At 35.5% G+C, this 19,655-nt stretch overlaps 1 protein-coding gene across 1 annotated transcript in view; it reads left to right on the top strand.

Moving 5' to 3' along the window:
- HSD17B4 (hydroxysteroid 17-beta dehydrogenase 4) overlaps positions 1–19,655 on the top strand; it is a 102,643-nt gene that overhangs the window by 31,769 nt on the left and 51,219 nt on the right. Inside the window, exons 5-11 of the mRNA XM_004008685.5 lie at positions 148–169; positions 274–320; positions 1,808–1,892; positions 3,035–3,222; positions 12,042–12,133; positions 14,831–14,855; positions 16,344–16,472. Of these exons, the coding sequence (XP_004008734.3) occupies positions 148–169; positions 274–320; positions 1,808–1,892; positions 3,035–3,222; positions 12,042–12,133; positions 14,831–14,855; positions 16,344–16,472 (588 nt within the window). The remainder of the gene's footprint in view (positions 1–147; positions 170–273; positions 321–1,807; positions 1,893–3,034; positions 3,223–12,041; positions 12,134–14,830; positions 14,856–16,343; positions 16,473–19,655) is intronic.

Raw genomic sequence — 19,655 nt, 5'->3', positions numbered from 1 at the left:
AAAATTTTGGTTTGCTAACACTTGTTGCTTATTATATCTACTTACCCATGGGGAGAAAAACACTTTTGAAAGAAATGTGAGTTTTAAGCAAATGCAAATTAATATGCTTGCTTTTATATATGTGACTTGGACATTTTTATATTGTAGATATTGTGATCAACAATGCTGGGTGAGTATTTCTTTTTTCATTTCCAATAAAGTAATGTATTTGCAAAGTTTTTTTTTTTTTAGTGTTTACTTTCTAATCTCAACAAACATAATATCAATTTTTAGGATTCTGAGGGACCGTTCATTTAGTAGAATAAGTGATGAAGACTGGGGTAAGATGTTTTAATATTCTCTATGGAACATACTTATCCATTTAGCTGTTTAATACTTGATGCACTTACACACTTAAGGAAAATCTTGCTTCTTCCTATTCTTCCTTCTACTAATGTAAGTGATTATTTCAGCTTTATGATGAAAAATGATGAACATTTGGGAGTAACCTATTTTTAAACATTCGAAAAATGTTAAAAAATTAAAATCTGTTGGCAAAAGTTATCTAAAAGGTTTTTGTGCTTTTCATCTTTTTTTTGATCTCTGAGAGGTTGTCAGCATTTTCTTGCAGTATTGTTGTTTTTAACAGCTTTTTATGTTTTTGTCTGGCTGTATAATTGTTATTTCAAGCAAGAGAAGGCTGTGGAAGAGTGAGGCACTAAAAATGATGGAAATCTAAGAACTGGGTGGGAAAAGTCTAGATATAATTTTGTAACTTCTAATAAGTAGGAAAATTTTTCACTAGGAATGTCATGTTGGAAAACTGAGTTTAGATAGTGAACAGTCACTGTTATGAAAATGTTTTTCCATATTTTCTCTTTTTTGTCCTTACTTTCATTAGCTACCAGGACTAAAACAATCTGAGACAGTGGCAGACGTAGTAACTGAGGTGAATTATATCTTTGTTTATAGAGCGTGTTTCTGGGAAAGATTGCCAGAAGTCCTTTTGGAAGAAGCAAGCTATCTCTGTGATGTAGAATTAAGCAAAGACGGGCTTTTAGTTTTCCTTTCCCTTGTAATAACTGAGTAAAAGAGAAGCTGAGAAAGATAAGTTTTGTTGGCAAAGGAGACTTACCTTGGTGCTTTGCTTTGAGCTCTGATGGGGCTGTAGTGGTTTCATCAGGATAAAATTAAATCTAGAGTTGTCTAACTGAGTCATCTTCCAAGTTTTCTGTTCATTAGATTGCCATTTCTAAAAGCAGGCGTCTCTTTCTCTCTTTTTCCCTCTTTGCCTCCCCCTATTTCTTCCATCTCTTCTACTCCTCCCCTCAACTCTTAACTCATTTAGTAAACCCTGGTAAAAATAGGGATTAAGGGATATTATGAATATTTTATAAACATTTCTTGATGATAAAGTGGATGATTTTTGATTATGCTTTAATTGATGTTTGTGTTGAGTCCTAATTTACAGATGTAGATTTCTTGGGTATTTGTATTAATTAATTTTTATATAAAATAGGCATATATTAAAGATGACATTGTATTTAGATGTGTGTACAGGCATCATATTTCGATGGCATTGTATTTGTGATAAAGTTGTAATAATCTAATCATAATTTATAGACAAAATAGATAAGAATTATTGATTAGATATATAATTGAGACTAAAGCAAAAATGATTACTCAGAGTACAATGTGGCAGTAGTTGAATTTGAATGCTAGGTATAAAAAAGAATATCTTTGTATAAGTAAATCATTGCTAATGTTGATTCTGAAATAGGTCTGTCTAATTTTTGACAACATTCATGATAAAAATGTCTCGTTTTAGACATCATCCAGAGAGTTCATTTGCGGGGCTCATTCTTGGTGACCCGGGCAGCATGGGATCACATGAAGAAACAGAACTTTGGAAGGTAGAGTTGTATGTGGGTGTCAAGGGAGATTGGAGATGTTGTATGCTTTCTTGTGTATAGAGGAAAAGAATTGTTTTGATATTGAAAAATGTACCTCCAGATATGCACAGGCTTTTTAAGTATAGTTTTGGCACATGCTTCCCCATTAAATTGGCATCAGTCACGGATGAGCTGAGCTGGACAACTTTTGTATTTCTTTTTACCTCTTACTTTTCATTATTAATGATTTTCCTGCCATTTTCTGATGTTTTAGCAGTGCAAGCATGGAGGATTCAGCTGCGATTTATTCTCTAACCAAAATATCATTTTGTGTGTCCAGTGACCAACTGGGGAGAGATGAGTAGTTGTTTTCTACCAACTGGCACTGCTCAGACATGAGTTAGTCTTTATTGACCAGGAATGGTAGGACTCTTACAGTTGCATCTGTGTGACTCAGATGTGACAGACCTAGTAAGTGGCTCCCTGCTCTCTAATGGAAAGGCTATTCTTATTTTCTTTAAGGCTATTCTTATTAACTTAGAGTTCACATACATCTACTAGAAGTAAATTGCTTGTGATGTATTTTCTTATTGGAAACTTCTGGTGTATCCTGATATTAGCAGTTTCTGAAAGTAGATGATGATTTACTTCGCTTGTTCTACTAAGTAGTGTAAGTAAGATTAGGTCAGATTTTCAGATGATATTGTTTTAATATGAGGCATTTAATATTATCCAGACAGGGAAAGGAGCAAAGTGATAAGGACTAAAGAATTAGGACTTCATGATCTAATATTTCTTACTAAGATTTTGACTTGTCAATTGGCAGTTTATTTTTTGTTTGTAAATAATTATTGTTGTTTTCAGTAGATAATGAATATATATTCTTACACTTGAATTCATTTGTTCCTGACCAGGGATCCCTTTTTTTTTTTTTTCTTTTTCAGAGATTCTTTTAAAACAATAAAATCTTATAGTTGAATTTTGAGAGATTACTTTTGTTATTAATTTAGGTATATTAATTGTGACTTTAAGAACCCAATGCCAGTATACAGAGTTTCTTTTGATAGGTATAATAGTAATGGAAAAGAAAAAAAAGTGCTTAGACTTGCAACATTATTAAAAGATAGAAAAGATGATGTTGAGAGATTGATTTTTCCTTTTAGAATTATCATGACTTCATCAGCTTCAGGAATATATGGCAACTTTGGCCAAGCAAATTATTGTGCTGCGAAACTGGGTCTTCTGGGCCTTTCAAACTGTCTTGCAGTGGAAGGCAAGAAAAACAACATTCATTGTAACACTATTGCCCCTACTGCTGGATCACGGATGACCCAAACCATTTTGCCTGAAGGTAAGTTTAAATTTTTCAGTGCTGTTCTCCATATATCTGTGTGGAGTGAACTTTGCCAAAGTATTTAATTTTTTGAGTAACTAAAAAATTTCCTTACAATTTAAAAAAGCATGATGTGTAATTTATATTCATTATATAAAATTTAGGAAAGCACAAACAGGAAAAATAAAAAAATGACCCATAATTTTAACACACTGAGGTAAGCTTTCTCTTTGTCTAGGTAGACATACATGTTTTTTTTTAACAGAATGAAGTAATAGCATTCTTACTGTTTCATAATAATTATTTTTAAAAATTTATGTGAAAATTAATAGATTGTTTTTAAAAATGATTTATAGAAGAATTGATCAGATAGTAAAGAAAGTGCTCATGTGCTCCTCCTCCCACACAGTTACCCATATTTTTATCATCCTATGTCAGTGCGCTACATTTGTTAAAACTGGTGAACCAGTACTGATCCCTTCTTACTGGGTTGACCAAAAAGTTTGTTTTGGTTTTTCCATACCATCTGATGGAGAAACCAGTGTGAACTTCTTGGCCAACTCAATATTACCTACAGTTTACTTTAGGGCTCATTCTTTAGGTTGTCCAATCACATAGGTTTTTCACAAATGTGTAATGTTCTGTACCCACCATCACAGATCATACAGAATGGTTTCACTTTCTGGAAAATCCCCTGTGTTCTGTCTCTTCATGCCTCTCCTCTTTCTCCCAAATGTCTGAGAGGATTGAAGCTAGTTTCTTTTTATACTGAATAATATTACATGGTATGGAGGTGCCCCAGTTTGTTTATTCATTCACCTACCAAGGAATATTTTGATTATTTCCAATTTTTGACAGTTATGAATAAAGCTTCTGTGAACATTTGTGTGCAGGTTTTTGTGTGGGTGAAGTTTTCATCTCATTTTGTTAAATATTAGGAGGATAATTGCTGGATTGTATGGTAACACTAGCTTAGTAAGAAATTTCCAACTGTCTTCCAAAATGACTGTATCATGCTTCATTGCCACTGGCTGTCTGTGAGAGTTCTTGTTGCTGCACATCTTGGCCAGCATTTATTATTGTTAAGTCTTTTGCATTTTAGTTCTTCTAATAGGTATGTATGGTATTTCACTGTTTTAATTTTCAGTTCCTTAATGACACATGATGTATATTTTTTCCTGTGCTTCTTTGCCATTTATTTGTCTTTTATGGTGATGTATCTGTTCATATCTTTTGATCATTTTTAAATTGGACTCTTTGTTTTCTTATTGTTGAGTGGTAAGAGTTCCCTGCAGATTTTAGAAACAAGTTCTTAATCAGATAAGTGTTTTGCAAAATATTTTTTCCCCATGTATAACAAGTTTTTAAAATTCTCTTAATCTCTTTCACTTTTGAAGCATAATTTCACTGCTACAGAATTCTGGGTTTGTAATTTTTTTCTTTCAGCCCTTGAAATATTTCACTCCACTCTTCTATTGCTAACACGGTTTTTGAAGGAGAGTTTGACATAATTCTTTGCTTGTTTCTTTATGCATAAGGTATGTTTTTTTCCCTCTGTATTCCTCCAACATTTTCTCCTTGTTTTTATGCAGTTTAAATATAGTATGCATAATAATAGATGTAGATTTTTGCTATATGCTACTTGATATCCTCTGAGCTTCCTGGATCTATGGTTGGTATTTGTCATTAACTTTGGAAAATTCTCAGCCATCAGTGCTTCAACTATTTCTTCTTCCTTTTTATTATTTTTTTCTTTTTTCCTTCCGTTTCTGGTATCCCATTATTTGCCTATTTATCTTTTATAGTTACACAATACCACAGTTGTTTTTTTCCTTCTTTTTTCTCTTTGTATTTCATTTCAGTTTGGGAAGTTCCTGGTAACATATATGCAGGCTTACTGATTCTTTTTTTCATTTCAGAATGTTACGTTGTATTTTAGCAGTTCCTTTTGATTTTTTTTTCCAAAGCATTTCCTTCTGTCTGCTTATAGTAGTCATCTGTTCTTATAAATTGTCCACTTTTTCCCCTTAGAGCCCTCAGCATGTTAATTACAGTTATTTTAAATTCCAGATTTGATAATTCCAAAATCTCTGCTATATTTGAGGCTATGTCTCTGGTTTGAGGTTCTGTTTTGTTTTTTGGCTGCACTGTGTGGCATGTGGGATCTTGGTTCCCTAATCAGGGACTGAACTCATGCCTTCTGTAGCGAAAGTGCAGAATCTTAACCACTGAACTGCCAGGGAAGTCTGTTGAGGCTGGTTCTCATGCTTGCTTTGTCTCTTCAGCCTGTGCTTTTCTTGTCTTTTAGCAGGCTTTGAAATTGTTGAAAACGGAACATGATGTGTTGAGGGAGTAGATAGAAAGTGTGGTATGTTGAACTTTATTGTGAGGTTTTATGTTTGTCTGGCCAGGAGTTAGATTGTGTTTATTGGTTGCTGTAGCTGTTGGTGTCAGAAACTACATTTTCCTCTTTGTCCTTGTTTTTGTGTACCCTATTGTCTTTGGGTTTCCTTAGATACCCTTTATTAAAGAGTGTGTATGTTTGCAGCTCTCTCAGTTGTAGTCTGCTGCTGTTATACTGGATGGAGCCCTGTTGAAGTGACTGTAAGTTAATGGGAGGGGGTGTGTTCTCTAATCTTATAGTTACATCTCCATTTTTTTAGAAGATCAAAGCCCCTTTACACTGACTTTTAGAAGAGTTTCTTAGCCTTCCCCCCTCACCTCCTTTATTTGAGACAGGAGACTAGAGGGGCTTCACTAGTCTAATTGAAGCTCTGATAGTTTCCCTTAAGGATAGGCCTTTGTTAAGGAGAACAGAATGCTCTGGGCATATTTCAAAATGATTTTATTTTATTGACTTATTTTGTTACCCTCTCCCATTTTCTCTGTGATATTTCAAAGCAAATCTTAGGCATTACTTCTCACCTAATATATACTTGGAAATGTGTCTCTCTATCAGATACGGACATTATAACCACAATGCCAGTATCACACTAAACTAATAATTCATTAACACTGTCTAATATTAAGTTTATATTAAAGCTTCCTAGTTACCTAAAAAGTATCTTTTTAGGGTTAGTTCATTCTACAAGGATCTAAACAAAACCACAGGCATTTTGTTACTGTGCGTGTGTGTGTGTGTGTGTGTGTGTGTGTGTGTGTGTGCGCGCGCACGCGTGCTCAATCACTCAGTCATGTCTGACCCTTTGTGACCCCATGGACTGTAGCCCAGCAGGCTCCTCTGTCCATGGAATTTTCTAGGCAAGGCTTCTGGAGTTGGTTGCCATTTCCTACTCCAGGGAATCTTTCTGACCCAGGGATAGAGCCCACATTTCTTGTGTCTCTAGCATTGGCAGGTAGATCTTTCTAGAGTTGGTTTATTCCCCAAGGATCTAAACAGAGCTCATAGGCATTTTGTTACTGTTTCTCTTCAGTTTCATTAACATGTAATAGTTCATTCTCCTTTAAAAAAAAGTGCCAATTATTTGCTGAAGGAACTACCAGTTCACCTATTCTATAGACTGTTCCTCATTCTTGATTTGAATTGCCCTTGCTCTTCTCTCGAAAATCAGCTGATCACATATGTGTAAGTCTATTTCTGAATTCTCTGTTCTGCTGTATTGATCTATGGGCCTGTCCTTTTACTAATACCATGATGTTTTGATTACTATAGAGTAAGTCTTGAAATCAGGTAGTGGGAGTCTGCCAACTTTATTTTTTGAAAACATGAAACATAAACTTTTAAATTAAAAAATTTAAATGTATGATTGAGAGCCAATGCTGATTTCAGTCAGTTCAGTTCAGTTACTCAGTCGTGTCCAACTCTTTGTGACTCCATGAACTGCAGCACACCAGATATCCCTGTCCATCATCAACTCCTGGAGTTTACTCAGACTCATGTCCATTGAGTCAGTGATGCCATCCACCTTCAATCTTTCCCACCTTCAGTCTCCCCACTTCCTGCCTTCAATCTTCAATAAATGCTGATTTATTTGGTTATATAATAAATAGAATACTTGACTGGTGTAAGACTGTGTATAGTTTCTGATACTTCTGGCTTTAACATATGATTTAAAAAGAAAGTATCTATAATACTTTAAAAGTAGCTTTTGTGAAACAGTACAAAACAATTGATGAGTGAAACTATTTTAAAATTAGCTGCTTCATGGAATGAAAGTGAAAGTGGCTCAGTCATGTCTGACTCTTTGAGACCCCATGGGCTATACAGTCCATGGAATTCTCCAGGCCAGAATACTGGAGTGGGTAGCCTTTCCCTTCTCCAGGGCATCTTCCCACCCCAGGGTTCGAACCCAGGTCTCCTGCATTGCAGGTGGATACTTTACCAGCTGAGCCATAAGGGAAGCCCAAGAATACTGGACTGGGTAGCCTATCCCTTCATGGAATACAAATGCTTATTCACAGTACCATTTTACCTTCTGCATTTGAGCTACCATTCATTTTAGAACTCGCTGGCTTTTTCTAAGAGCTGTGCCTAACCAGTTTGCTTTAGTGTTGAATAGTTATTTGTACCTGAGATCTAATTTTTTTCCTTTTCCTTGTCAACATGGCCATTTAAAAAAGCCTTATTTAAAACCTCTCTATATTCTCATATCTTACTGAAGGAATTCTTGTTACAGAACTAGATTATATGATGAAGAGATTCAATTCACTTTTTTTCTCCTTTTTAAGCATATATATACACACACACACACACACACACACACACACAACAGCTACATACATATGCACAACAGCTTAGGTTACTGGTAAGAAATAAAGCATCAAAATGTAATCACAGTCATGAACTTGCTGCTCAACCCAAGAACTGAAACATTACTTGCATCTAACTTTGTACCTTCTATTCCTCTGCTTAATGCCAAGAGATAACCACTGTTGAGATTTTTATGCTTATCATTTCTTTGCTAGATTTCTACCTTAGTCACTTTTTGCCATCAACTGTAGACTTTCTTGGGAAAGCAGCAAGTCTTCAAGAAAATATTGAAAACTATAGCTTTTAAATTCGCTTTCCTTAGAGGATGTAGTTTCCATTAGTTTGGACATGTCTGTACCTCTAGAGAGGAGAAGGCAATGGCAACCCACTCCAGTACTCTTGCCTGGAAAATCCCATGGATGGAGGAGCCTGGTAGGCTGCAATCCATGTGGTCACTAAGAGTCGGGCACGACTGAGCAACTTCACTTTCGCTTTTCACTTTCATGCATCGGAGAAGGAAATGGCAACCCACTGCAGTGTTCTTGCCTGGAGAATCTCAGGGACAAGGGAGCCTGGTGGGCTGCCATCTATGGGGTTGCACAGAGTTGGACACGACTGAAGTGACTTAACAGTACCTCTAGAGAAGTTAAGTCAGTGTTTAATGTAGTGTCTTTATGTCCACCAAACTCTACTGAAAGATATTGGGAGAATAAGATCTACTTTAGACAAGTAGCTTAGTCTTTCTAGACCTGTTTTCTCTTCTGTAAAAGAAGAGAATTATTGTAGGTCAGTTTATTTTTTCATTTATTTATTTATATATTTTTTAAAGATTTTATTTTTATTTATTTATTTGTTTTTACTTTACAATATTGTATTGGTTTTGCCATACATCAGCATGAATCCGCCACAGGTATACATGTGTTCCCCATCCTGAACCCCGCTCCCATATCCCTTCCCATACCATCCCTCTGGGTCACCCCAGTGCACCAGCCCCAAGCATCCTGTACCCTGCACCAAACCTAGACTGGTGATTTGTTTCTTATATGATATTATACATGTTTCAATGCTGTTCTCCCAAATCATCCCACCCTCTCCCTCTCCCACAGAGTCCAAAAGACTGTTCTATACTTTTGTGCCTCTTTTGCTGTCTCACATACAGGGTTATCGTTATCATCTTTCTAAATTCCATATATATGCGTTACTATACTGTATTGGTGTTTTTCTTTCTGGCTTACTTCACGCTGTATAATCGGCTCCAGTTTCATCTACCTCATTAGAACTGATTCAAATGTATTCTTTTTAATGACTGAATAATACTCCATTGTGTATATGTACCACAGCTTTCTTTTTTTTTTTTTTTTTTTGTACCACAGCTTTCTTATCCGTTAGTCTGCTGATGGACATCTAGGTTGCTTCCATGTCCTGGCTATTATAAACAGTGCTGTGATGAACATTGCGGTACACATGTCTCTTTCAATTCTGGTTTCCTCGGTGTGTATGCCCAGCAGTGGGATTGCTGGGTCATAAGGCAGTTCTATTTCCAGTTTTTTAAGGAATCTCCACACTGTTCTCCATAGTGGCTGTACTAGTTTGCATTCCCACCAACAGTGTCAGAGGGTTCCCTTTTCTCCACACCCTCTCCAGCATTTATTGCTTGTAGACTTTTGGATCACAGCCATTCTGACTGGCATGAAATGGTATCTCATTTTGGTTTTGATTTGCAGTTCTCTGATAATGAGTGATGTTGAGCATTTTTTCATGTGTTTGTTAGCCATCTGTATGTCTTCTTTGGAGAAATGTCTATTTAGTTCTTTGACCCAATTTTGATTGGGTCATTTATTTTTCTGGAATTGAGCTGCAGAAATTGCTTGTATATTTTTGAGATTAGTTGTTTGTCAGTTGCTTCATTTGCTATTATTTTCTCCCATTCCGAAGGTTGTCTTTTCACCTTGCTTATAGTTTCCTTTGTTGTACAGAAGCTTTTAATTTTAATTAGGTCCCATTTGTTTATTTTTGCTTTATTTCCATTATTCTGGGAGGTGGGTCATAGAGGATCCTGCTGTGATTTATGTTGGAGAGTGTTTTGCCTATGTTCTCCTCTAGGAGTTTTATAGTTTCTGGTCTTACATTTAGATCTTTAATCCATTTTGAGTTTATTTTTGTGTATGGTGTTAGAAAGTGTTCTAGTTTTATTCTTTTACAAGTGGTTGACCAGTTTTCTCAGCACCACTTGTTAAAGAGATTGTCTTTAATCCATTGTATATTCTTGCCTCCTTTGTTGAAGATAAGGGAAGTTTTGGCCACGGCAGTCAGAGTAGAAAAAGAAATAAAAGGAATCCAAATTGGAAAAGAAGAAGTAAAACTCTCACTGTTTGCAGATGACATGATCCTCTACATAGAAAACCCTAAAGACTGCACCAGAAAATTACTAGAGCTAATCAATGAATATAGTAAAGTTGCAGGATATAAAATCAACACACAGAAATCCCTTGCATTCCTATACACTAATAATGAGAAAATAGAAAAAGAAATTAAGGAAACAATTCCATTCACTATTGCAATGAAAAGAATAAAATACTTAGGAATATAGCTACCTAAAGAAACTAAAGACTTATATATAGAAAACTATGAAACACTGGTGAAAGAAATCAAAGAAGACACTAATAGATGGAGAAATATACCATGTTCATGGATCTGAAGAATCAATATAGTGAAAATGAGTATACTACCCAAAGCAATCTATAGATTCAATGCAATCCCTATCAAGCTACCAGCGGTATTTTTCACAGAGCTAGAACAAATAATTTCACAATTTGTATGGAAATACAAAAAGCCTTGAATAGCCAAAGCAATCTTGAGAAAGAAGAATGGAACTGGAGGAATCAACCTGCCTGACTTCAGGCTCTACTACAGAGCCACAGTCATCAAGACAGTATGATACTGGCACAAAGACAGAAATATAGATCAGTGGAACAAAATAGAAAGCCCAGAGATAAATCCACACACATGTAGGTCATTTTAAAAATACGCTTTAGATTCTAACTTTTTCTTATTTTAAATTTTGATATTATTATTTTTTTATAGTTTAGAGAAAGCCAAAAATTTATTTTGCCTCAGTGTTTTTCTTCTCTTCTTCTGAGATATTCACTTACAGGCTATCAAAGGAATTATTTGTTAAAGAACGAGATGTTCTGAGTAATGTGTGGAAACATCTGTAATTTCATTTTCCCCTTTGAAATATATTTGATCAATGGAAAGTCATATATGTAGCTTACATGTTTGTTACATGAAATGAGATATAATCTTAGGATGAATACCCATGAAGTTCCCAAGTTGTATTAGTTATTTACTGCTTTGTAATACATTACTTCAAATTTTGTGGATTAAAGCTATATAGTATCTCACAGTTTCTGGGGTCAGGAATACCATAAAGTAAAAGGTTTTCAGAGCTGCTCTTTCATTTACAGGGACTGTAAATGTCATCTTTGTCACTTCAAAATGTAAAACTGTATTTTGTCATTTCACAATTAAAATTTACATTTATTTGATTCTTTAAAGTTTATAAGCTGTGTTAACAAATTACATCTCTTTTGAACCTTGGAACAACTTGGTAGAATGGGCAGGTAAAGCATTTTGACTACCATCTTACAGATGCAGACACATGCCCTTGAGAGTTAAGTGATGTTCTCAGTGCCCTAAGTTGCCTATGTGGCAGGGCCGGCAGTAAAATACAGGTGTTCATGCTCTTTGTGTAGCACCTTTCTGCCTGTTAAGTTGCTCACAGAAGGTATGCAACAGGAAGGTATTTCCAAGTTCCTTATGCTGTGTATGCCCTTGCTCACCAGTCTTCGCTGAGACAGCTTTAACTTGTCTACTAAACAGAATGTTACTGACCTTGGAAGGGTATGTCTGATGCTTTCTGTGTTAAAAACCTGAAAGTCTCCATTGGGATGAAAAGATTCTTCTAAAAGCCTTGGATGTTAATACTAATTCATTTTGTATATTTGATTTTTTTCTTATTTAAAAAGTCTCTGAATCTATAAGTAAGGAATTTTTAGAAAGTAAAGTAATTGATGGAATATGTATATATTCTTGTTTGTAAGGATTTTTTTGCTATATATTTCAGATCTTCTGGAAGCCCTAAAGCCAGATTATGTGGCACCCCTGGTCCTTTGGCTTTGCCATGAGAGTTGTGAAGAAAATGGTGGCTTGTTTGAGGTATTCTGCACCTTTCTACTTTTTCCCAAAGCAGTATTTGTATAATAAAATATAAAAAAAAGATTCAACAATTCATATTTTTCAATTGTTTATGCCTGTAAAAGTCTATATCAGTTGATATCACTTAGGTGTTTTTTAAATATTATGTCTATGTTATAATTAAGGAACAAATATGACTGATATCCTTTTTTGAGAAAGTAACAACAACTTGTAAATTCTGTTTTTCCCTAGTTATTTTTTTCTGATGTTATTGTCAGATGAAAGATTGTGATTGGTATGGTGCATTTAGTCATACAGAAAATCTTATTTTTTTAATAATGAGATATTGAATAATTTTGATATTGAGATATTGAGTAATAAAGTGAAAAGGTAGAACTGATGGTTTAAAGTCAGCCAGGTTGTATTTTGATTTCTTGCTCTGGTAATTGCTGAGTCTCTGGAGTAATGTACAGATTAATCTCCCTGAGTTCAGTTTTCTTGGGGTTTTGCTATGAGAACTGGAAATCATATTTTTAAACTCTTAGTATACATAGCAGTCACCCTTTAATTTTAACTATTATATCAGTATAGCAAGAATTCAGTCTGGTTATGATAGATCAGTAAACATAAATTATTTAGTTGTATTGCCTTTAAAAAGAAACATTTCTATTTTTCCCTGTTGCAACACTTTATAAATGTTATAAAAATAAAAATCACACATAATCACACCATCCAGTGAGATACACACACACGCACACACAGACACACACACACAGACACACACAGATACACACAGACACACACAGACACACACACACTCTTTGTCTGTGCCTGCAGCATATAGGATCTTAGTTCCCTGACCAGCCACAGGCCTGCCATAAAAGTCCCTGTATTGCTGAGTCCTCATTTGAGTTTGATCTTTTTTTCTTTTGTAGCATGAGCTGTTATGTTTTAGATCATCCTCCTTTGTTTGATTCTCTGTGGTAATATAATAATAAACCTATTGTATGTGCAAATACATGACTCCAAAACTATTTCTTGGTAGCAAAATAACCTGGCTCAGTTTGAAATTAATGATATATTAGTCTGATTTATTTGAATAAAAAGCTGTTTAGTAAGTGAAAAGCAGTCTATACAGGTCTAAGCAGAGGTAGATACCTCCACTGTCTTAATCACAGTCACAATTGATTGTGAATTGTGAAAATTAAAGGTGGAAAGAACTTTATGACCTAGGTTTATAGAAGATAAGATTTAATAATATGAAGCCATGTGGAGCTCTAAATTTGGCCTGCGTGTCTTATCATCTTATTAAGGGAGTTTTAAAAATCTATTTGTCTTTTATGTTTATATTTGTTAGTAATTCTGTGAACAAAAATAACATATGCTTTTTTTAGAAAACTTCAAATATGCAGGGGAATATGTAGAAGAAAATAAAATCATCCACATTACCACTATCCAGAGATTATTCCTATTCATATTTTTATGTATATTCTCTCCCAGTCTTTTATTAGATGTGCATTTTACATGGGTAGTCTCTTTTTTTAGATATGCATTTTACACACACACTCATCCATACACAGATAATTAGGATAATGCTGAGTGAAGTTTTTTGTGTTATTGCTTTATTTTACTACCGTGGACATTTTTAGCAAGGGACACTGGCTATGCAAAATTGAGTACAAAATACGTAAGAGAGGTGTGTAATATCCTGACTTAAACCTCAAATGTAAGTTGCCACCTTGTTTGCAAAGTTTTGATACATATCTAGAATGGCAGAGATGTTTTGGGTTAATTGGAAGTATTGTTTCTTAGCACCTGAGACGAGTTTGCAGCTTGTGGCTTCACTCCCCATTGCCTCTTATCAGTGCCATGCCACCGACAGCATCAAGGCTGATTGGCCTATTAATATGCATAAAGGAAAGGGTGATTAAAAGGCACACTCTTAAACCTAGAGCCACTGAGAAGTGTGTTGTTTGGTGATAATATCTTCTTTTATATGCATTGGAACACTGTAGTTGTGGTGTTTGAAGATAACACAAAAAGGTTTTCTGCCGTCAGACATTTTCTTCTGAGGATTTCCTTGAATGACTTTTGGAAAAAAATATCATCTTTCTGCATGGTGATTAATGTATTTGGTCATTTGCCTTATCTCTATATAAAGGTGTTTCATTAAAATGACTATGTAGTTCATAAGTCAAATGCTGCTTTTGTTTTTTGTTAACTTTTTATTTCTTTATTTTTATTCATTAAGTCTTTGTAGAGGGACATGTATTTCAAGTGATGCGCTGGGCACATTTGGTATTTATATTGTTTAGCCTTCATGGTTACCTCATGGAGAGTGTATTATTATCCTGATTTTACACAAGTGGAATCTTGGGTAGAGGGAAGTCAAATAGTTTGACCAGGATCGCACAGCTAGTCAGTAGAACTGGTATCACACCTTGCAGAGTCATGCTTACTACCTATGTTTCTACTGTAGCTGCTGCTTAAGTTTTCTACTTTGATAGCATAAATAGTGCAGTCATGTGGGCCAGTGGGCTTTAGTAGATCTGTAGGTTCAGTAGATTTAGCTTTTTTAGTAGATTTAGCATGTTTTTTCATCCATTGTCATCTGGCATTCTGATACTCTTAAATAGCTGTGTGTTTTTTTTTTAAGTTTGAAAATTCTATTAGTAGTTCCACATTAGATGGTATAACTTTGTCCCCCTCTTTTTGTAGGTTGGAGCAGGATGGATTGGAAAATGTAAGTGTCTTTTGATTTTTGGTTTGCTGTACATTATTTCCATATTTTTAAACCTGTGTATCCAGTTAGAGCTGTCAAGTGTCTAACCATAGGATCTAGTGCACGCATAATCAAACTCAAACATTGTTATAGCAAACCCGTCTTCTAAATGAAGGAAGTTGTCCTGCATGCCTGTACCATTTTCAGGGATCTTTTCAGTTTTTTTCCTGTTGGCAGTCCTTATTCAGTATGTCTTCTTCAGAGCTGGCTGTTTCTTCAGACAGCACAGTTTCTGTATTGATGTTTGTCTTTCCATGTCTCTGACACACCCCACATGATTGTTCAGCAGAGGAGTGAGTGGGAGGGAGAGCATTTTTTGAAAAGATGCGAGAAGCTGTGTCCTAGATGGCTCAGCTGGCAGGTTCTCTACTTCTCTCATTGACTCTTTCCTTCCTTGGAGCTATTCTTCTTCAGCCCAGTAGTAAATTCATCTCGCTTCAATCCTTTCTTCCCCTAGTTTTTAAATGCTGTGAGCTCCAAACTGAATAATTACTTTATGGCATTTAAAAAAAACTTGTGAACATCCCAGTATCCCAATTCAAGTTTTCAGTTGGATGTTGGTATTGGAATTAATTGAATTATTTAATAGTCTGCCATTAGTGGATGACATGGTTACAGTAGAGTATTATTAATGATCTATCCAGTTATGAAATAACTTATATTATTCAAACATTTTTAAGTATCTTGTGATATCTTAAAGAAAGAAAGGTTAGGTATTGCAATAAAAGCCATATGTGGAACTTTATCAGTAGGAAATCTCTAGAGGCTTCTGTCATTACCCAAGACAAATCTTCAATTTAGTCATCATCAAAATCTGACCATTATGTTTAAATAAGGTTACTAGTGATTATTTATTTCTGAGGCCTTTTAAAAAAGAAATAATGTTAAAAATCTTAGAACTTACGCAGCAATGATGATTTTTGTGAATCTGGACAATCAAGTTGACTTCCCCTGGACAGAGAGGAAGAGCAAAAGGAGGAAAAGAGAATTATTTGGGGCTGTCTGATACATTAATTTGATTATATGGAGTCTCTGACCTGTTATCATTTGAGTTTGCTATCCAGCAATGCTCTATTCTGTTCTGTTACCTTGAAGTGTAGTATCTAAGTGATCTGTGGTGATGAAGTCAGTCTTTTTGTGTGATTATATATAATTTAACTTTTCTGATTCAGTAATTCATCCTACCTTTAGTAGTATCTGGCATAGTCAGAAGAAAAAGAGGTTTTTTGCTTTAGCTTTAAATTAAAAAAAAGAAATTTAATGCTGTCTTAGTGGGTTTGTTATTTTAAGAATAAAATGCCATTTAAGGCTTGTAGTAAAAGTCTTTAGAAGTTAGAATCTTCTTTCCAAATTCCATCTTTCTTGAAGTTAAAAAAAAAAATTCATCGGACTCATGAATTCTGCTTTCTGTCTATGTGTTCAGCATCTCAGTTTTGTTTCTATAACCAGTACGATGGGAGCGAAGCCTTGGAGCCCTTGTGAGACAGAGGACTCAGCCAATGACTCCTGAGGCAGTGAAGGCTAACTGGACGAAGATCTGTGATTTCGATAATGCCACCAAGCCTCAGAGTATTAAAGGTAAAGAAGTGAGTTCAGTCCTGCCTGGGGAATCAGAGGCAATAAAGCATTCTCTTCCCTTATGGAACTATCTTCCTAACTGTGCTAACTTAGGTGCTCAAATCACCCGTAGTACCTTTTCTGCTCCAGTAACTAGAACTCTCCAGCTTCAGGTGTGTGTGTTGCTCCCACAGTCAGTTTATCAATTTTCTTTTTTTTTTTGTCCTGTTACGTTTTTTTTAAGCCTCTTTTTATTTTTATTTATTTTAAAAATATGAGCATCCAGTGGTCTTTTTATTTATTTATTTATTTATTGTTTTGTTTTGTTTTTTTTTTTTAATTTTTAATTTTTACTTTATTTTACTTTACAATACTGTATTGGTTTTGCCATACATTAACATGAATCCACCACAGGTGTACATGTGTTCCCAAACATGAACCCCCTCCCACCTCCCTCCCCATAACATCCCTCTGGGTCATCCCCATGCACCAGCCCCAAGCGTGCTGTATCCTGCATTGGACATAGACTGGCGATTCGATTCTTACATGATAGTATACATGTTTCAATGCCATTCTCCCAAATCATCCCACCCTCTCCCTCTCCCTGATGACCCTATATGCAAGACAGCAAAAAAGACACAGATGTGTATATCGGACTTTTACTTATTTATAATTGTGCTGGATCTTCATTGCTTTTGCATGGGCTTTCTCTAGCTGCAGAGAGTAGGGACTGGCTACTCTTTGTTGCAGTGCCGGGACTTCTCATTGCAGTGGCTTCTTTTGTTTCAGAACACAGGTTCTAGAGCAGGTGGGGTTCAGTAGTTGCAGCACACAGGCTCAGTAGTTGTGGCTTGTGGACCCTAGAGCACAAGGGCTTCAGTAGTAGTGGCATGTGAGCTTAGTTGCCCCTTTGTATGTGGAATCTTCCTGGATCAAGTATCAAACCTGTGTCACCTACATTAGCTGGCAGATTCTTATCAGCTGTGCCACTAGGGAAGTCTAGTTTTTCCAGTTTTCTTATGATCCTAGTTTTTCAGTACATGTGTGATTGAGGGATGGTAGAAAGTGTTTACCCATTTGTGCTCAATGCATCTGTTCCCCGTCTGATGGTTGATTTCAGTCTTGCCATATCTAGTCACATGCTCCTTATCTGACTTGATTTTTTTTTTAATTTCCTCAAAAGTTTAAGTCTAGTTTGTTTAGGCTTAGGGCTTTTCTATCTAGTGAATAGATTTTGCTTTCTTTTAGCACTTTGTCCTTGTTACTGTTTCTCTGCCTTTCTAAGATGTTCCTTACTCCTTTTATCACCTCTGCTAATCTCAGTGCTTCTTCAGAAAAACTGAAGCCCTAGATGTTCAACAAAATCTTCCCAGATATTCTGGCTTTCATGGATCTCTCTCTTAGTTGAGCTGTTCCACTTGAGCATCTAATCACAACTGCTTTCCACTGTTTTTTTTTTTTTTTTTCATAAGTATGTGGTTTCTTAACTGGAGAGTTCCTTTGGAGGCAGAGACTATATCTTGTGTGCCCTTCTTTTGTATTTGGTGCTAGGGTAGTGCTGAACTCATAGAAAGCATTTAGTAAATGCTTATTATCTTGAGTTATTGAATCGTCTATGGTATGCCACAGGAAATGACCAATAAAAATTATATTGTTTTTGCTAGTATAACTCATGTATGTATATAGTATATGAAGTTTAAAGGGCCTATCTAGGAAAGATCATGAATTGGAATTCTTTACAGGAAAATAATTTTTCCCCCAGCATTATATTTAATATTCAACAGAAGAATATATCTGAAAAATGACTAGCCTGTTATTTTTCTTTTTATCCTAATGATGCTTCCCTGTCTGCTGGTACACTTGCTGAAATGTTCGTTACGCTTTTCTCAATCAGAGTATGATTGTTATGTCATTAGCAGTATCATTTTCTGTATTCTTTTTTTTAGTATTTGAGGTAAATTTAGTCTATGAATAGCAATCACCTATCAATGAAAATGAGGAAAAGGAAAAAAGGAAGAAATATCTTAAAAACTTTTCTCTGTCAGAATTCCACTTTATTGCCTTAAAAATATTAGACTAATTCTTTGTCAGTTGCTTTGTTTGCTATTATTTTCTCCCACTCTGAAGGCTGTCTTTTCACCTTGCTTATAGTTTTCTTCATTGTCAAATGTTTTTTAAGTTTAATTAGGTCCCATTTGTTTATTTTTGCTTTTATTTCCATTACTCTGGGAGGTGGGGTCATAGAGGATCTTGCTGTGACTTATGTCAGAGAGTGTTTTGCCTATGTTTTCCTCTATGAGTTTTATAGTTAATCTCAAAAATATACAAACAACTCCTGCAGCTCAATACCAGAAAAATAAACAACCCAATCAAAAATGGGCCAAAGAACTAAACAGACATTTCTCCAAAGAAGACATACAGATGGCTAACAAACACATGAAAAGATGCTCAACATCACTCATTATCAGAGAAATGCAAATCAAAACCACAATGAGGTACCATCTCACGCCAGTCAGAATGGCTGCTATCCAAAAGTCTACAAGCAATAAATTCTGGAGAGGGTGTGGAGAAAAGGGAACCCTCTTACAGTATTGGTGGGAATGCAAACTAGTACAGCCACTATGGAGAACAGTGTGGAGATTCCTTAAAAAACTGGAAATAGAACTGCCTTATGACCCAGCAATCCCACTGCTGGGCATTCACACTGAGGAGACCAGAATTGAAAGAGACACGTGCACCCCAATGTTCATTGTGCTGCAGTGCTCTGTTTATAATAGCCAGGACATGGAAACAACCTAGATGTCCATCAGCAGATGAATGGATAAGAAAGCTGTGGTACATATACACAATGGAGTATTATTCAGCTATTAAAAAGAACACATTTGAATCAGTTCTAATGAGGTAGATGAAACTGGAGCCGATTATACAGAGTGAAGTCAGTCAGAAAGAAAAACACCAATACAGTATATTAACACATATATATGGAGTTTAGGAAGATGGTAATGACAACTCTATATATGAGACAACAAAAGAGACAAAGATATAAAGAACAGACTTTTGGACTCTGTGGGAGAAGGCGAGGGTGGGATGATTTGACAGAATAGCAATGAAACAGTATATTACCATGTGTGAAATAGATGACCAGTCTAAGTTTGATGCATGAAACAGGGCACTCAAAGTCGGTGCACTGGGACAACCCAGAGG

This window comes from Ovis aries, chromosome 5, assembly GCF_016772045.2.
Source record: "Ovis aries strain OAR_USU_Benz2616 breed Rambouillet chromosome 5, ARS-UI_Ramb_v3.0, whole genome shotgun sequence".
NCBI lineage: Eukaryota > Metazoa > Chordata > Mammalia > Artiodactyla > Bovidae > Ovis > Ovis aries.
Note: the sequence above shows the minus strand (reverse complement) of the source record. Positions and strands in the feature narration are given on the sequence as shown.